Source organism: Megalops cyprinoides, chromosome 6 (assembly GCF_013368585.1).
Source record: "Megalops cyprinoides isolate fMegCyp1 chromosome 6, fMegCyp1.pri, whole genome shotgun sequence".
In the NCBI taxonomy this organism is placed as follows: domain Eukaryota; kingdom Metazoa; phylum Chordata; class Actinopteri; order Elopiformes; family Megalopidae; genus Megalops; species Megalops cyprinoides.
Window position 1 is genome coordinate 11,522,170 of NC_050588.1, and position 18,960 is coordinate 11,541,129.

The 18,960-nt window shown below is 48.6% G+C and overlaps 1 protein-coding gene across 4 annotated transcripts in view; it reads left to right on the plus strand.

Annotated features, from left to right (window-relative positions):
* LOC118778762 (segment polarity protein dishevelled homolog DVL-1-like) overlaps positions 1-18,960 on the plus strand; it is a 44,179-nt gene that overhangs the window by 19,888 nt on the left and 5,331 nt on the right. For 3 of the 4 annotated variants that reach the window (XM_036530455.1, XM_036530456.1, XM_036530458.1), the window contains exons 4-14: positions 433-548; positions 13,425-13,563; positions 13,932-14,025; positions 14,208-14,277; positions 14,554-14,693; positions 16,331-16,407; positions 16,968-17,035; positions 17,131-17,208; positions 17,419-17,553; positions 17,930-18,097; positions 18,266-18,484. In XM_036530455.1, the coding sequence (XP_036386348.1) occupies positions 433-548; positions 13,425-13,563; positions 13,932-14,025; positions 14,208-14,277; positions 14,554-14,693; positions 16,331-16,407; positions 16,968-17,035; positions 17,131-17,208; positions 17,419-17,553; positions 17,930-18,097; positions 18,266-18,484 (1,304 nt within the window). Of the gene's footprint in view, positions 1-432; positions 549-8,864; positions 9,001-12,353; positions 12,603-13,424; positions 13,564-13,931; positions 14,026-14,207; positions 14,278-14,553; positions 14,694-16,330; positions 16,408-16,967; positions 17,036-17,130; positions 17,209-17,418; positions 17,554-17,929; positions 18,098-18,265; positions 18,485-18,960 lie in introns of those variants that run through there. The other variant, XM_036530457.1, reaches the window with a different exon arrangement.

The following is an 18,960-nucleotide window of genomic DNA, read 5'->3' on the forward strand; positions in this document are numbered from 1 at the left end:
ATGCCATTGGACCTATCTAATTGGAGCTTGGAATTCATTTGAATTTTTTTGGTTCTACCCAACGGAGTGTTAGTGTGAAGTTGAGTGTGTCATGTTAATGGCCTCTACAGCCCTGTTTCATAAAAGCTTGACCAGACAGTTTATTTTCTCATAGAGCAAACAATTCACGCTTTCAAAGTCAAACCCGGAACATTACCTCTGGATGATAAAAGGTAATGAATGCCACTGAGGAGGGAGATCTGGATTCTGTCAAGGTATCACTTTCCACGCCATAATAAAATCCAGTCCTCCTCGAGGGCGCGAGTCTGAATTCCACACTCGTTTGAGGTGGTTTCCTCTGGGTGCGAATTGCAGGGAGACACCCTGTTGTAATGCAGGAGAGGGACTGCCAGGGGGGCGCCAGCAGGACTGAGGCGGTGTCTCTTGTTTCAGTGCCCATGCGGTGAGCAGTCGTGACGGTCTGGACACGGAGACGGGCAGCGAGTCCCTGCTCAGCCACCGGAGAGAGAGGGAGCGAGAGAGGGCCCGGAGGAGGAGAGAGGCAGAGTGTAAGTACCACTGGGGAAGGGAGGGGGAGGGAGGGAACGAGGGAGGGAACGAGGGGGTGAGAGACAGTGTAAGTAATGTTGAGGAAGGGGGAAGGAGGGAGGGAAAGAGGGGGATAGAAGGAAGGGGCAAGAGAGAGGGAGGGAGAAGGAGGGAGTGAGAAGTGATGGGAGCAGGGGTAAGAGAGAGGAAGAAGCAGAACTGAACACCAGGGAGAACAGACAGAGGAAGAGGGGCGGAGAAAGAGGAAGGGAAAGCGAGACAAGGGAGAGTGACACTGGAGGGATAGAGATGGAGGAGAGAGGAGTTTGAATAAAATCAAGAACACACAGTACAAGTTCAGTCTCAATTATGGCCCTTGAGATTCTAGAGTCATATGCAGTCGAACCCTGTAACACCTTGTAGCGTGTGAGGAACTTGCAGGTTATGCCCTTATGAATGCCTGCAAGCCACATTTCAATTTTGTGCAAGTCTCAATATTTTCACCAGAGTGAGGTTGGGTGTCAGGTTTCACAAGCCGAAGCTTCAAAGCAGGACTGCCACAGCCAATGAAAAATGACCATTCAGCAACGCGTTGTGCCAGCAGTTGTTTCTGGCAAGCTGTTTCCTGCACAAACATAACAACAAGAATCAGCAGGAGAGCTGTGGAAAAAGGAAAACACAATGGCCACGAGAGGCGACGACCAATTCCAAAAATACATGTTAAACAGAAGCAGAATATTAGGAGCTTATTTAGGCGTGGAGAGAACAGGAACGCTCATTTGAATCTAGGAACGTTCACAGCAGCACAGTAAGTGGAAAGGAAGCAGTCAGGACCCAGTAGGAATGGGCGGTCTTTTTGCTTGTCCAGGAGTTATGTCCTGTAGTTAAATACCACTTAGCAAGCATGGTGAAATATCACAATATTGGCAAAACTCATCTTAATAGCTGTAGCTGCTTCCTGAAGTGGTGATGCATACTATGACTTCTTATGACTCAGGCCCTATGCGTCAGTTCTCCAGAGATCCAATAGCAGCCATGTAGCCATGTAGCGCAATGGAAGTGCCACACTGAAAAAATCATACTGTGTGTTCTGAGCTTAACACTGGGAAGAGGAAAGAAAAGGGGTAAGAAAGGAAGACAGTGGAGGAGGAAAGAAGGTAACACTGGGGGGAAGAGAGACTGTGGGGAAAAAAGTGAGAGAGAGAGGGATAGACAAATAGAGGATGGGAGAGTTGGAAAGGGGTGAAACAGGACAGTGAGAGAAGAAGAAGGCAACAGTCAGATGATACAAAAGAGAGGGATGACTAGAGACAAGGGTGGAGAAAGAGGATGGAGAGGGGAGGTGGTGAGAACAGAGAGAGTGAAAGAGGCACAAGGCAGAGTAGAATGGAGAGGAAGACAAGGAGAAGGTGGGGAATGGGGAGCCAAGGTCAGAGCACCGCGGGTCTTCACCACTTCCCGTGCTCAAAATGCCTCCCCGAGCCCACAGCTCCCACGAGGGCAGGGAACCGCCCGCAAATACGGGGAGCCGCCGGCCGTTTCGGGAAGAGAGGGTAACGTGAGAGCGAGTCACACAGCTGCAAGAGAGGTGGCAGGTTACAGGGACGCCGACGGAAAACACATTTCGACATTTTTGCCGAATGACCCGGGAACTCCCGGTTGCTTTCTCTGTCATTCTAGAACTCGTCTCCTGTTTCCCGGAGACAGGTCCAGGAGACTCTGTTCCCATTTCATCATTTCACTTCATCCGTCCTTTTTTCTTTTTTTTGGTCACGCGATTGCAAAGGCGGGAGACAAAGGCCGCCCTTCGCGTTCTGAGGGGATTACAGGCTAGCTGAGTTTGTTTTTCTTTTTCAGTTTCGCAAACAGAGCCACTTCATTGAACATTTTTTTTAGAAGCTTGGTGGGTTGACATCTAAAGAAAGGATTCTGTTATTAGTTTTTCTTTGCGGGACCATTTTTTGGAGGGTTTGTTTTCTTGACCGCGAACACACACATCCTCACACAAGAATGGTTCCAATCAGGAAAGGTCGTTTGGAGAGACCCACGCATGGCTTGTTCCCTCGCTGAGAGCTGTTCCAAAACTTTGAAGGGCTCATGGGGAAGGAATGCTCCTCGCCTCCTTGGGCCTCAGTGAGGCGTCCAAACACAGAGACGCAGGACTGATGTGGAAAAAAGGCCAGCGTTTTTAAACTGTATTGATTGTGTGGCTCTTGAACCATACAAAGGCAATGGTTCACAGTCCATTATTGCTCATAGCTCAGCTGTCTGTTGATGAATATCGGAAAAAACAACTGCCAGCACCTTAAAGCCGCTTCATAGTGTTGGATGTAGAAGGACTGCGCTGATTGGGGTGGTGTGCGTGCGTGCTGTGTGTATGTACAAGTGCGTGCATGTATGTGTGTGTCCACGTAGGATTTGACACATTCACTGTGGGAGAGCTTGCGTGGTGCCGCTTTGCCACTGTTTCTCCAGGTGGGTTTGTGCCATCACAGAGAAAACACTGTTCGGGTTGAAAGAGCTGTCCATGGTAACGTCGCTGAGTCCTAAACGATTGACAGTGAACCCCTAAACCAGCTCCCACGATCAGTAGTGATCCCCGCCTGCCCCCCCCCCCACACACACACACAAACACACACACAAAACCTCCCCCCAATAAGGACAAAGAGCGAAAGGACTCCCGTTCATCGCCATTCCAGGCAGCGTTTAAAGGCTTAGCGTTATCCTGCTCCCTTTCATTACCCACACGCATGAGCACGGCCTGTGCGCTGTTCCCATAATAACACGGCACGCCACCCCTGCACTGTATTTATACATGTGCCACTTCCTCGCACTGGGAGGGGAGGCTGCAGAGACCCCGCTGCAGAGCGGCCCAGCATTGCAGCCACACGGACCCTTTTAAGAGGAAATACCCTCTATATTTATCCCCCCCACCCCCGGCTTTGCCTGCCCACGCCCTCACAGACCCCTCCCTCCTCTCCTCCTTCCCTCCAAATCTTCCCAGGCTCGCAGTTATTTTTGGAATGATTCTGATAACACACACAATGAGAACCTACATTTATAATCTCCCTGAGCAGCTCTGTCTCTCACATACATACACACACGCTAATATGCCTTGTAATCCCTCTCTGTCTCGATCTGTTTCTCCTTCCTGCCCTAAGCTCTACACACGCCTTCTCTGCACAGGCCCCTCGTTAGTATAGCTCTCCTTAATTAACTTGGCTTAATTAGAAACCGGAGATGAGGGTCTATGGGGGGGACACTGGTGAAGGCTTCCTGGAGAAAATAAACGAGTGGTGTAGACATGAGAAAAGAGGACCTGGGAGCTTGTTACATGAGTGCAGTACTGTATTCCATTAAGAGGTGGAATCTGTGTGTGTGTATATGTGTGTGTGTGCGCGCACCAATGGACGTGTTGCAACGTACCTCCAAGGGTTGGTTTCCAAAATTCCCGCTTCCAGCTTCCCTCAAAAACAAACCTGTTCCCAAGTTTCCTCAGTAACACCGATCTTGGACCAGAGGACAACGGTAGATGGAGCAGCTGGTTGTTTACTTCTATGCAGAGCACTGACCTGTGATCAGTATTGCCGACGGGAGTAGAGAACAAGGTAAAAGATTTGGAACGCAACCAAAGGATCAGTTTAAAGAATATTTTGAAATGTTGTAGACAAGGCCCCCCGCTCCCATTCTGTTCTCTACATCTATGCCTTAGTTTGATCACATCCATATATAGTATACACTGATCATATATTACTCCATCTGCTCCCATACACTTTCAGAAAATATACAGGTGTGTATATTTATTATGTTTTCAGCATCTGTGTGATTCATTGATCACTCCAGTGACTTTTACCTTTGCATAAGCACAGCAACACTAAGGGACTGGGCATAGGTAATGAGGTGGTTTAACCTTTTGAATGTCAAGTGTGGTTATAATTAAGAAAGAAAAATGCAGAAAGGGTTGAAAAATGGCCCTCTTATCAAGAACTATCAATATGTTTTGAGGCCAGACTAAGTTCTGTACAGCTGCTGCCTGTGTTCACAGCCAGCCAGTTTATAACCTGTCAAGAGAGCACAGGTGAACACAGCGCGTCGCCAGTGGACCGTGAGATTGTGCTCCAACTTCACGAGTGTTCTCACGCTGCACGGTCCACATCACGGTCCGTCGTCAGTTTTTATGGTCAATGAATCAAAATGGACGCTGAAAAGAACCCATAATCCAAATGCAGCAATCAGCTATACAGTCTGCACCAGCACGAGGACCGGAGCGGTGCTGGCGGCGCCGATCCTAATCGCGACTTCAAAGTGCGCCGCGCCAGGGGCCCACATATGCACTGCAGATAAGCCGGCGCTGGATGGGTCCCAGGGTATTTGCGCGCGCTCTCTGCAGAACGGCTGATCCCCCCTGGTATGTTCTAAAGATGCGCTCCGTATGTAGGACGCTTACTTTAGCCCGGGGCTCCGTGCTTCACCCAGTTTGAGCGTTCCGTGCTCTGCCGATCCGTCGCTGGGGTTTTGAGGGGGTTTGGCCGCCGGACGCTGCCCTGTATCCGAGCGCTAGCATGGATACGCCTGTTCTCATGGGCCTGGAGAGCTGCCCTCCGGGAGGCGTCAGAGGTGGATCTCACCCCCGGCTGCTGACTTTACACCTGCAATAGCAGGTGTTTCAAGCTCTCGTCCAGTGAGTGGCTCCAATTAAGTCATTAAGGCCTGAATCGGAAGGAGGGTCACTGGACACCGGTGCATTAGTGTGTGCTCAGCTGCAGCATATTACCAGAGCTGCCACAGCATGCCTGCCTTTTGAGGGGATATCAAACGCGGTCCTCTTCAAACAAATCCGCTGGCTGCTTCAAACCTGCTCTTGACCCTGCTGGAGAAAGCAATCAGGTCGGGATTGATCACCCATGGGTAGCTTACAGCAGGGCTTCTCAGCGCTGGTGCCGGAGGGCCCCCAATCCCTGCAGGCTTTCCTTCCAGCCAGGCACTCAGCCACCTGATTCAACACATCATGGTCGTGATTGAGATATCGGCCTTCCCCCTGCCTGCTTCCCCAGCTCTGGGTGTGAGTAGTTTGAAGATGGAAGAGCAGCTGGGCAGCAGAGCACCCCAGACCTGGAGCCGAGTGGCCCTGTGTTGCTGGGGACCCCTCAGGGACAGGAAAGCCGCGCAGAGCTATTTATTTATCTGGATAATGGGACCCAGATATCAGCCCCCCCCCCCCCCCCCCCACACACACACACACACACACACACAACCTCCCCCGATTTTATCTAACCAATGATCTGTGTGCTGTCACAACATCAATCTCCTCCGCCCCCCCACCCTGAAGAATTTGGAGGGGGCAGTGGCGCGGCTCCACGGGGGAAGCGAAGCAAGGCTGCATCCTCCGCCTCTCGGGTCTGAGAACAGTGGGGCCGCCACCGAGGTGCTGAAGGAGTAATTATCGCCCCGCTTCCCATTCCCGTCCCCGCACCCCAGCGGGGCGCCCGCCCTCGCGGGCTCGCCGGTGCTAATTAACCGCGAGCGGCGGGGATCCAGCCCCCCCCCCCCACGGCACGCCTCGCTCACGCACACGGCCGCCCGGGCAGCCGCTTAAAAAGACACGGTAAACACGGTGAAAACGGAGACGGGCGCACGCTGGAGAACCTCAAAGCATTGCAGGGCGTGCTGTTTACACGGTACAGGCAGATGACTGTTTATTTCTCGCATCTGGAACGGGAGCGGTAAAAAGGATTAGAGTGCTTGTAAAATGAATTACAGTATTAATGTAGTCATTCAAAAAAAAAAATATTAGCCCTGGAAAAAAGTCTCACAACTTTATGCAGCTAATTTTATGACCATGTCTGCTGGAATAAGATGATAGCTACAGCTAAGCTAGCTACATACTGTCATCGTGTTTTATTACAGTAATATGTTAAGCATTGATCTCTTCAAGAAGCAGTTTGCCTGTGGGAAATCTTGCCTTAATAATTTCCCTTCATTGAACAACCTTCTTTGTTGTTATGACTAACTTGGCTACTTAAACAGTCATCTTTTATTTGCTGGTATGGCGCAAGCAGGACAAGTGGACATGTCGTCAGGAAAGAGTATCTTAATTTCATATTGAATAGTGGTTTTGGCAATAATTACAATAATTCCTTATGAATTGCATTTGTTAGTGAAGTATCTGTTAATGTAGTTTGAGAATCATACTGGCAGCCACATGCTGATATATTCAGTCACAATATGAGGGTGTGATGGCGTTATGATCATTCTCACTATTATCTTCAGTCCACACACACACACTTGCGATTCTGAATTACATTTAGCACTTTGAGATTCTGAGACCACACATGTTCATCAGTTCTGTCAGAAACGCTGTCAGTTCTAAGTACACCAACATTCTCTTCTGTTAAATCATCAAATATTCTTCCACTATTTGAAGTGGGTAGTTTGGCACCTGGTGGGGAATGGTGTAAACTGTAAAAATCACCTCACAATTGCAAACTACAGGACTTAAAATATAGGAAATAAGTTTCCCTTCTTGTGTCTCTACAGATAATTAATATCAACAAGGTAATTTCTGGAAACAGGTTTTTTTTATATAAAATACTAACTGAAACCTACTAAAAGGGGATGTGGTGAAACACTAGAATTTTGTGTTATGATATGTAGTGAGTATTCTAAACCTCAGATACGATCCTCATTCATCAGTAATGCAAACCACCCTTTCTGACTACCCAGAGCTTCTCGTTAGCGAATGGGGAAAAGCCAGACTGACAATAAGAGCTGCATTTTCCAGCTCTGTGATCACTTGAAGACACCAATGATTATACAAGCATATCATCATATGGTCTGAGCAAGGTGGCAAATGCATTGTGTAGGAATTGTGTGAAAAGCTAGACAGTAGAAACACAAGTATAGATTATGCTTACAGCTCCGTTCAGTGGAGGATCACATGCTGAAAGAGCAAACTCAATAAAGGTATACTCAATAAACAGTAAAACCATATATATGCACAAGTCACATATTTAAATGCTCATGAGAGGTTCTTTCTAGGTGAATATTGTCACTTCGAAGCAATCGGAGAGTAATCTGTGATAAAAGCTGTATTTGTACAGGGTTTTGTATTTCTTTTTTGTTAAAGAGGTGGTAGTAATGCCAATACCTGGACACCCAGAAAGGCTAAAAATGGAGTTGTTGTTGCCTGAAAGGACAGTGGCTTTGCAGAGCAGTGCAGTTTATTTAAAACGCCAATGAAAAACCACCTTGACTCTACTTTAGAAGCCCCACAGCGTGAGTTATGAACTGGTGCAAGCTAGAAATTCTAATGATGATGATGGCGGTGGTAAAATACCCTGTTTACCTTGGTGAAACCATCCTGCTTGTTTCTCTTTAAAACTTCAGAAGGGCTGAATAATGCATAGCTTGCTTGCTTGCTGAGTGCGCATTAGTTTCAGGCCCAGGGGCTAAAGAGTGGTTGTGTGAGAAGATCTGTTTCATCAACAGGAGCTAACTTTGCTCATTTGTTTACTGCCTGTTTGTAGCACAGGTCTGCTGGAAGGCGACTGACAGCCAGTCGTGACCAGGACTGTAGTCCTTCCTCCACTGATGCTAAAATGAGTGTTTCACCCCATGGTCAATGCGCAATTAATGTGCTGGTATTGCACATCTGCACATTATAGTGATCTTGCTGCCAGTGCATTACCTGCCACCTTTTTTAGGAGTAAAACAACAGGCCCTGTTTTGTAGTGGAATGTTGCCCTATAAAAATGTGGTAGACAACAAAGAAACATTGTACATTGTACTAGGCTATTACAATAATGTCCCCCATTATCAACAGCCATGCTGTTTTAATTGTTATTGTTACAATAAAACTAATGCGGTTCGTGCGCCAAGAATTCTCTCCCTGTTGTGCTTCATTCACTTAATTACAGGATGTGTATTGCGATAATTGAAGCGCTGTAAAAACACACCCGCGCACCAAGGAGATTTTAGGGCCCGTGTGTTTATTGGTACCAGTCTGATGCACCCCTCAGTCAGATAATTCTCCGAGGATATCGTTTATCTCCTCAGAACGGGAGGCTTGGTGTCTTTCCAAGAGCGCGGCGCGGCATTGTGTGGGTGTCGAGTAAGAAACGGGGAAAAGGGTAGGGAAATGTGCGCTCTCACTTACATGGCCGCCGGCGAGCCTTGGCCTATAAATCACCTGTTGGCACGGAGCACCTGCGGCGGGGGTTGATCTTTTACGATTCGCAGACCATGACAGCCCCGCTCGGAGGGGGCGCGCTAACTCAGCCGGACCGAGCATCGCGCTGCGAAATGCCCACGTTCTATTGGTCCGAGGGAGTTAAAGCGATTCCCAGCGAGCCGAGTGTGGGCGAGCACGGGTGGCGGGGGCAGGTTTGATGCGCGCTCCCGAGCCTGTGTGCGCGATGAGATCCTAAGCGCAGCGCCCCAGCATAGCTGTAGACTCCGTCCGCTCCGCTTGAGGTAAGATTGCATTTGTTTCCACGAAACTCTAGCGTTTGTTAGAGATGCAGCAACAATAAACAAGATGCTTCAGATTACTTGAATAAAACTAGCACTCTTCCTAGTTCATATTTATGCAATTTTGTTTAGAAAAATGTATGTTTAGCATTTTTTCCTCTGTATTATTATGAACGTACATTAAGTGGGATATAAATCCAAAGTACTTCAGTAATTCACGATTTCGCAGAAACTGCCTGCCTTTCAAGAATCTGTTTAACGTAGCATATTTAACTTAATAACTACCGTTCAGTTGTCAACGTCTTATTTTCCCGTTCAAAAGTAGATATCACAACAGTTTCTGAAGGATTTTCTTTTTTTTGCCAGGCCAGCTGTTCGCTGGGGCTTAATTTTGACTTCGCAGAAATCGTTGTATGATTTCACAACTTGCATAATAGTGTTTTAAGCGGCTTTTGGTGAGGTGCGAAGTAAGAGGGTTTTGTGCAGAAATGAAATTGGAATAAGCGCTGCATTATGTCGTGTCCCTAAGCCCCCCGTGGGCCACACATGGCAGCGGAGGAGCCATATCGATTAACAGCACTGTTGGTGGTACTGACCCGATAACATGCAGTTAACAATTAGAGTGGAATAAATGTGACGAGTATGCACTGTTCCTGTGGACGTCTCTGAAGAGTTTCATATGCCTCTTACCCCGCAGTAAAATAATACTGCTTACGTACTGTAGTACATAAATTATCCGCGTTGTTTCTTTATTGCAAGGCAGGTTTATTACCTTAATAACTGATAACTTTTTTAGGCTCAACACGAATAGTCCATTGTAATTGGTACACAGATGTAAATAACACTGCTCACATGGATCATTTGTTAAAGATGTGATGCACAGTCGTATGCTCTTAAGTGGACTTTGGTGAAACGCTGCGCGGATGGGGTTTTTACCTGAAACACTCCAGCTCGCTTCGGAAATGCGATCCCAGGCGAGGTGTCTCAGTAGAACAGTGCTGTTAGTTCCATGGCCCCCGGGCACGTGCTCGTGTTCGGTAATTTACCATATTAGTCAATTGTAGAAAATTTTGCTGTGGAAATCCACGTTTACAGATACGTGTGACGAAAGTGGCTAGCAGAAATTTGATGCTTGTGGTGCTAAAATTACCTGTCGTTCATACATTGTTTTTAGTAGTGCTGGCACCGAGCACGCGCATTTTTACAGTGCCTCTATCAAGATTTAGTCAATTATGAAAAATCGTAATACTGTATAGGCTCATATTTATGCGTCTAACTCACACTGTTGTGGTAACATTATTGTAAACACGACTGAAAACACTTAGTATAATAATCCATTGCTTGCAACTCAATTAGATTACTATTAGTAGTAGCAGTAGTTGTATTGCACGTTTTAATATTGAGCTGAAGTTACAGGTTAGTTTAGCAACAGCTTTCTTGTTCATGTAATTCAAATCCATAACATCTGGTTTGCCTTTCAAAATGATAAAGTGAAGCATCTCGGCGCCCCCCACCCACCCCCAAAATCATTTCTATGTAAACTAACTTTGGCTACATGGGATTCTGTAACCATTTTGGGCAAATTCATGTTAATCCAACCGCATGCTGATTTTCAGAGAAAAATAAATATGTAAAAACATGTTGAAAAAGAGGCAAGTTGCAGTATTACCAACCATAATCCCATAAAGCAGGAATTAGCACAGCTGGTGGGAGTGTCTAAAGCACAGATAACTGATCCTGGTTGGTGACTGATCCTCATCCTGGAGGCTGCAGTCCAGCAGGGTTTCAGGTTCTCTTTAAATGACCTCACAGCTTCAACAAGCATTTAAATTAGTTCAATTAAGACCATGATCAGTGGAGACTGAGGCTCTCCAGTGGGGTCACTTAAGTATTCCTGGTCCAAAATGAGCACAGCATGTGCTATTAAACAGAATATTTCTCAAGTTTATATGCAAAAATGGATGTCATTGGCACTGTCTGAATGAATGTAAAAATGTTGAAAAATGTACTCTCTATAATTATCTGATTGTATTAAAATCTGGAACGTTTGATGTTGTCACTCTACATCCAGGTGTATAAATGGATATATAAAATGTAAAATGTAAGTTCATTTTTACTAGGCTGTGAATCCTTGAAGACTGAAAAATTAATGTGGCTTAATTATCCGATGGCATTAAAATCCTCTATGATTCATTGAAACTTTGAATCGTCTTACACTGTGAGTATGTGAAGTGGTAGTGTGGTTGTGCAGTGAGCGAACTAGGCTCATAATCAGAAGGGTGAAGGTTCATGTCCTCGATGAGGCGTTGCACCCTTGACTAACATATTTAGCATGAATTGTGTCTCTAATATTCAGCAAATGGATAGTATTCAAAGGCAATGCTATGAAAATCCATCACAGACAATGGTGTTCTCTGACCAAATACATAATGTAGCTTCCTGTATTATGGTGTATGGATTTACAATGCCAATTTTGCCCATGGTTTGGGGGGTGGGGGGGGAATGTTGGGATTTTTTTATTCAAAAATAGAAAGTGACATTATGAAGTATTATTGAGTTACACTGGGAAAACACCTTTACTTGCTGTTTTTGCCCGAAATGGTTACTGTGGCCCTTGTAAGAAGCCAATATGATCACAGCTGCGGGCTCTTACAAGTCCCCACAAATGTTTTTGATTTATTGAGCGCTTCCAATGCAATTTCACTGCCGTTTGTGTAATATTGTTCTGTAATGGATGACTCTCCCCAGCGCTCGCTTGTATGGTTATTGAGAAAAGCGAGTCGGTCTTCAGCACGCTGCGTGCGCGCCAGCTGCACCCAGGCGTCAGGGAATCATTTGCGAGCAGCCATTTGCTTGGCGTTTCAGAAATCCATTCAGGCAAGGAGAAAAAGAGAACGATCGTATGCAAATGAGCGCGTGACACCTCCTTCCCTCGCTCTCCCTCTCTCTCTGTGCCGTTATCCCCCTCCTTCTCACACCCCCTGTCCCTCTCTCCTTTTCCTCCTTTTTGCCGCTGTAGATGAGAGCTGGAGCCAGCGGCTGGCCAATGGACGCGCGCCCGTTCTCTGTACGGTTGTAAGGGAAGACGAAGCAGCTGTGAGAGCGGGGGGCGGGGGGAGAGTGGGGATGATTGAGCTGTCAGTCAGGGTGCGTCGGCTGTGTGATCCGCGGCAGTAAATAGAGATATTAACAAAACTGCCGCCGCAGCACATATCTGCCGGCGGAAGAGCACGCGCGCGCACCTGCGTGCGTGGGGCGGCCGCTGTCCGGTCCGTGCGCTAGTGCAGCGTGTGTTGTTGCCCCCAGACGGTGTGGTGAGGTCATCCCTCCAACGGGCGCTTGGTGTTTGCGTGCAGGACTGAGGTGTGCTGAAGAGAGTGTGCTGGAATGGGATCTGTGATTGGCTGAGTGCTGTGTGGAGAACGCCACATGCCATTGCGAGGACGTGGCAGGGGGAGCAATGATGGGCACGCCCACGCTTTTGGAATGCTTCGGCCGCCCGCGGAGGCCCCAGGCCCAGCAGGGCTCCCAGCGACCTCACCGCCTCACCCGGGCCTTCCAGCCAATACGGTGCCACCCCGAGACGCAGCCACGCCCACGGCATTGTACGTACGGGACGGGGGGGGGGAGGAGGGACAACGGGTTTGCTTTTCTGAGTGCACCTGAGAAGTGATTGGCCTCTTTCTAAGCGCTCGCTAGAAGAGTTCTTATCTGTCGCCTCTCAGAAAAGATCATCTCTCAGCAAGAGAACAAGCCACAGTGGACCAATTTGGCCTTTTTCATCCTCACATCCTTTTAAATATTAATATTAAACTAGGGCAGAAAATGGGTACTTTTTAGTAGCCTTCAATAGAAACAGTTCTGGGATTTTCTCATATGGAATATGAATCTTTATCCTTTTCAGAACGAGTTTTTCTTATCCTCCCTTCTCTTTCTCCCTTATCTGTGTCTCTGTCTCTGTCTGAATCCTGGCCTTCTTACTAAGTCTTATTCTTTCACTATCTTTTCATTCCTACTTTTTTTCTCTGTGCACTTACTGTAGACCTCTCTTTGAGTGTGTAGCATTTAAAGGGCACCTTTTTTAAGATATTTCGCATATGAAATTAGTATTTGAAAGTAAATATTTAAGTAGCCTACTGTATTTTAAAATGAACCCTAAGGAAAGTGTTGAATTGGATGAACCAAGCACCCCAAGTCGGTGCTTCCTGCAAAGCTGTTTTCCAAATCCATAGAATGTCAAGCCAGGCGCTTTCTCTGAGTTTCTCCACATAGTCACCTTGGGGAGCCTTTTAAGTTCTCCATCTTTCGCCATCTCATCCTCGTCTCCTAGTATGACCCCCCCCCCCCAGCTGTCCCTCCTGGTTTGACCCTCAAACGAACGCAGTGTGACCCTAACCCGGTGTGTGTTTCTGTGCACTCTTCCTCAGTCCCTCGTGTGAACGGCCACTCCAAGGCCGAGCGCGTGGCGCGGGACTCCGCCATGGGCTGCGACAGCGCCTCCATGATGAGCAGTGAGCTGGAGTCCAGCTCCTTCATCGACAGCGAGGAGGAGGAGGACGCCAGCAGGTCAGCACTCTGTTACTCCAATACCAGAGTTATCAATCAGTCAGTCAGTCAGTCTTTATTTTATGTAGCGCTATTTACAAACAGGTTGCCACACACCACTTCACATTGGACCATTTCCAGGGGGAATCAGAAAGCTATAAACAGAAGACTCTTGAGTTAGATTGTTCATGTCACACTTGATAAGGCAGGAATAATACAGAACCTCCGCTTTTAGTGAGCAGATCATCACCAGAAAACTCTTCAGTTGGCCTTTACCTGGATTTGCGCGTTCACATATGGTCTGAATCCGGATTAAAAAGAGCAGCCTGGTTTCAGTGTGAGCAGATCTGCTGCTGGCTCCTCACCCGCCTCTTCCCTCCCACTCGCAGGCTCAGCAGCTCCACGGAGCGGAGCTCCTCCTCCCAGCTGATGCGGAGACACAAACGGCGGCGGCGGCGGCACAAAGTGGCCAAAATCGACCGGGTGAGCTTCCCCCCGCCGGCGCCCCTCTCATTTTACACGCGCCCTCGTTTCACCACAGGTTTTTGTCCCCCCCCCCAGTTTTCGAAGTTCCGGCAGGTTATGTATGAGTGACTTGTAAGGACGTGCTCAGTGCGTACGTTCGGCTCACTGAGTCCTCCGACTGTCCCCTCTCTCTCCTGCAGTCATCCTCCTTCAGCAGCATCACAGACTCCACCATGAGCCTCAACATCATCACCGTCACCCTCAACATGGGTAAGGCCTCCATGCGCTGGTTGCTGTGTGACCCTGACCCCCCGCCACCCCTCTGTCTCTCCTCCCTCCCTCCCTCCCTCTGTCTCTCTATCGATCTCCCTCCCTACATGTCTCTCCGTCATTTTTCAAGGCCAGATTAACTATGCCTTGGTGCAGTCAGACGTGCCCTGTGCTGAAGGCTCTCGGTCCCCCAGCAGTGGAGCGCTGACTGCTCTCCTCTCTCTGTCTCTCCCTCTCCTTTTTCTCTCTCTCCCCCTCTCCTCCTCTCTCTCACAGAGAAGTACAACTTCCTGGGGATCAGCATTGTGGGCCAGAGCAACGACCGGGGCGACGGGGGGATCTACATCGGCTCCATCATGAAGGGGGGCGCGGTGGCGGCGGACGGCCGGATCGAGCCAGGGGACATGCTCTTACAGGTGAGGGAGGGGGGAGCAGCATTCCAGCCGAAGGCCATCAGTAAGGAAGGAGACATAACGCAGATAGCATTACAGCGTTCGGATAACCGCACACGCAAGGATGGTTCTGGGCCATATTGTGTAATGAACCCTTCTGAAAACAGTCCTAATTCACTAACGTAACATCAGCGTTAGGCATTATATGTACTTGAAGATGGAAGGGTTTGAAAGGCAATACCAGCTCTGTTCGGTCAAACCAGTTTTCCCGTCTACGCTGCCGCGTGTAACCCAGTAGTCTTTTAATTTATCGGTCGCCGCATGCATCCTCCATCACCTCATCGCTCTGTAACGGAGCTCGGTGTCGTCTGTTTCTCTTCCTCCACGCTGCGGCCAGCGCTGCTGTGTCTGCTGGCCTTTTGGCAGATGTTTTGGTGACGGAGGGAGCCCGGCATCTGCAGAGCCCTCCTCTCCCTCAGACGCACGCACGGCAAGGCTGTGATGTCGTTCGGCGGGAAAGCGTGTGAAATCTCCATAACAAAACGCTGTGAAACGCAGCCGCATGAACAAACAGCCCTGACTGCGCCGCCGGCGTTTTTTTTTTTTTTTTGCTGCAAAATGTGGAACGCCGCGATATACGTTTGGGCAACCTGCCAGAGGACTCCGTAAACCGCCTTTTTAAAACCGAACAAAACGACGACGGGGAGAAAGGAAAAAAAACCCTGCGGCGGCCTGGCGGGGGACGGCCGATCGCTCCGGATCGCCGAACGCGGCCGGCTCTTATCACCCCCGCGCTCGCAAAGCCGCTTAAAATAATGCACGGGATTTGCCCGCCACCGAGGCTATGATAGTCCGCTAAAGCGATTAGAAAGACCGCGGTAGAAAGACGCCCCGGTTCGTTTTTCAAAGATTAAAGAGAAGGCAAAGCGACGTTCCCTTTTTCCACAGCCTCAGAACCTTGTGCAACCTCTGCTGCGTTAGGTACAGTCAGCAGGCACGTGTGGCCGGGATCAGATGAATCGGGCCGTTAATCCTCGTCAAATGGCAGTGTAAATGCAATTGGTCGGGATTAAATGAATCCCTCTGGGAGATGGTTCAATATAACATAGTGACACTCATGAATAGGTTTATCATATGCTCGTATTTTTCGCTCTAAGCCCGTGTAAGATGAATACCGCTGCTGCTAACGTGGTACCCACAGCTGCTATTTACACACCGTGTAATGATTAAAAATTTTCTTTACTGCCTAATTGGCGCACAGGGTGGGTATATGAGAAGGTAAAACCTAGGGAAAGCGTTTTGTTGGATGCACAAAACGCTTGTAAACCAGCCTTGTGTGGGCTGGTTACTTTGTGTTTGCTTAGTGGGTACTACTTTTTGTCTTTTTTCAGTACATAAATCTATTCTTAGTGTAAACTTAGTCCACAGCTTGTATTTGCAAATGTATTCGGAGTGTGAAAATGAATTTCAGGTGCTTTTGAATGGCAAAAACTGGCACAGACAGTGCATTTGCTTGGAATGTGAATGTACATACTGCGTATGTGACATACTGGTGTTCTTTCTTCTAAAACATACTGACGTGGTCTAGTGATCAGGGATACAAGGCTGGTGAGCAAAAGCGCATTTCCCCGTGAGTGACTCTGGGGTCTCCCAAAATGCAGGTGAATGACGTGAACTTTGAGAACATGAGCAACGACGACGCCGTGAGGATCCTCAGAGAGATTGTCTCCAAGACCGGGTAAGGGACTGCCCGAAAAAGAGGTAGCGATAGGTTAGCCCTGGGCCGCAGGTTCCGTGACAGGTCAAGGCACCTTTCCGCACGGCTGCTTTGTATCTCGAAGGATGTCTTTTCAAGATATTTGTGGTGGCATTGCTAAAAGGAGCTCCGCTTGTGAGCTTCCAACAAGCAGAGTAATGTGGCACTTGAAGAGGCTGGGGACGGAAACACTTGCAGGCAGCCTGTGAGGGAGCTCCTGCGGGTCTAAGGGAGAGTTTGAGTAATGGGTTTCAGTGGGAGTGGTGTGCAGGAGGCATCATTATAGTCACCCACACTCCCTTGGCCTCATTGAGCAGTACAGGCAGAGCACTGCAGTTAAGGCGTTTGGTCCCGAGAAGGGAGCTGGGTATGAATCTCAGGCTGGGTTCGTACTGTAAGGAATACAACATGCTATGACCCAGGAGCATGAATGGGTCCAGCATTGATTATACAGGGGAAGTAAGGGAGTCAGCGGTATTCAGACTGAATTGGTAATGTGTTAATCACAGACAGAGGCTGACTGTCAGTGTGTCTCCCTGCAGCCCCATCAGCCTGACAGTGGCCAAGTGCTGGGATCCCTCACCTCGCAGCTACTTCACTATCCCCAGAGGTGAGTGTGCATGCAGAACTTCATTACCCATAATGCTTCAGTCACCCTCAGGACAGGGAGCTGTGGTCTAACTGGATGTGTGTTTGTCTTTGCAGCGGAACCAGTGAGGCCTATTGACCCCGCGGCCTGGATCTCCCACACCACCGCGCTGACTGGTTCCTACCCGCAGTACGGTACGGTCGAATGCCCCAGTCTGTGACTTTCACGGCTGATTCTCTGTCATGGGATGGTTATTTTCTGACCTGTGACAGATGCCTGAAGCTCAGGGATTAGATGATCTCACCCGCTCCCGTGCTGCAGGGCTCCAAGGCCTCTTCCTGGGGCCTGTCTGGAAGCTCAGTGCGGGACAGAGGCAGTGACCCTTCTCAATTTGTGCCCCTCAGAGTTTGACGACCTGCCCCTGTCGGTCAGCAAGACAGACATGGCGACCATTGTCAAGGTGATGCAGCTGCCAGACTCGGGCCTGGAGATCAGAGACAGGATGTGGCTGAAGATCACCATCGCCAATGCCGTCATTGGTAAGGGCCCAGTGGCAACGATTCGATACTGTGTGGGTGTGGGTGCGCCCTGGTATGTGTCTGTGCATGTACAGTGTTCTGTAATATCATGCAAGTGGAGCACACTGTATGGACTGTTTGTGAGCCCTTTGTGTGTGTGTGTCTTTCAATATGTGTTTTTATGAAATGTGTTTGTGTATGTCTCTTTCACTATGTGTCTTGCCGGTGTAAGTGTGTAAGTGTGTAAGTCTCTGTGATGAATTGTCCTGCTTGAACAGTTTGTAAAGTTCTGAGCAAATGTGTTTTGCTGGAACAGTGCGTGTGTCTCAGTGAGTATGTGTCTTGCCAAAGTCTTGCAGTGTGTATATGTCACTGTGCGTGTGTGTCTCTGGCCCAGGCGCGGACGTGGTGGACTGGCTGTACTCCCGGGTGGAGGGCTTTAAGGACCGGAGGGATGCCAGGAAGTACGCCAGCAGCCTGCTGAAACATGGCTACCTGAGGCACACCGTCAACAAGATCACCTTCTCTGAGCAGTGCTACTACACGTTCGGGGACCTCTGCCAAAGTACTGCCAAATCTGTCATTAGCACACCCTCAGAACAGCCTCTGTGTTCTATATACAGCCAGAGGCATCCTTAGCACACTGATAGCTCCAGCACAAGTAATACTGAATGTTTGAGCTCAAACGTGCTGACTCAGTTTAACCCACAGTTTCTTCTCCCTTGTCTGCCAGACATGGCGTCTCTAAATCTGAACGAGGGCTCCAGCGGTGGGGGCTCCGAGCAGGACACCCTGGCCCCCTTGCCCCCACCTGCCACCAACCCCTGGCCTCTCGGGGGCCAGCCGTTTCCCTACCCGCCGTACCCCACAGCGCCCCCTGGCTTCCCCCCGGGATACTCGGACCCCTGCCACAGTTTCCACAGCGGCAGCGCGGGCAGCCAGCAGAGTGAGGGTGAGTGGAAGGGGGAGAGAGGGGGGCTGTGAAAGGCAGACTTCTTGCCGCAGTGACCACAAGATAAGTGTTTCCTGTCTCTAATGAGTGCTTGAAACAAAAAAAAAAACAGCCTTGAATCTCAGATGACAAGCTTTTCATCTAAATTGGCAGAGTATATTTTTGGACTATGCAATTTGGAATGACAGAAAATATTTAAGAACCAATTCATAGTTGTTAAGTATTATAGCACATTGAGATAGTGGCTTGCCTAAAAAAGTACTGCTGTTGTCACTCACCTCTGTATGGGATCCTGTTTTTTGGATGTCTGTTGCTCAGAAGACAAAATGTAATAAGTCAAAGATACTGGTTTGCTTCTCTGAGTCTTCATACCAGGTGATTTCTTTTATATCAGTGGCCATGTTATCTCTGCAGTATTATGGTCGCTGTAAGGTCTCAACATAAGGTCAATGGGCTTGCCCGTCTGGCTTTACCAG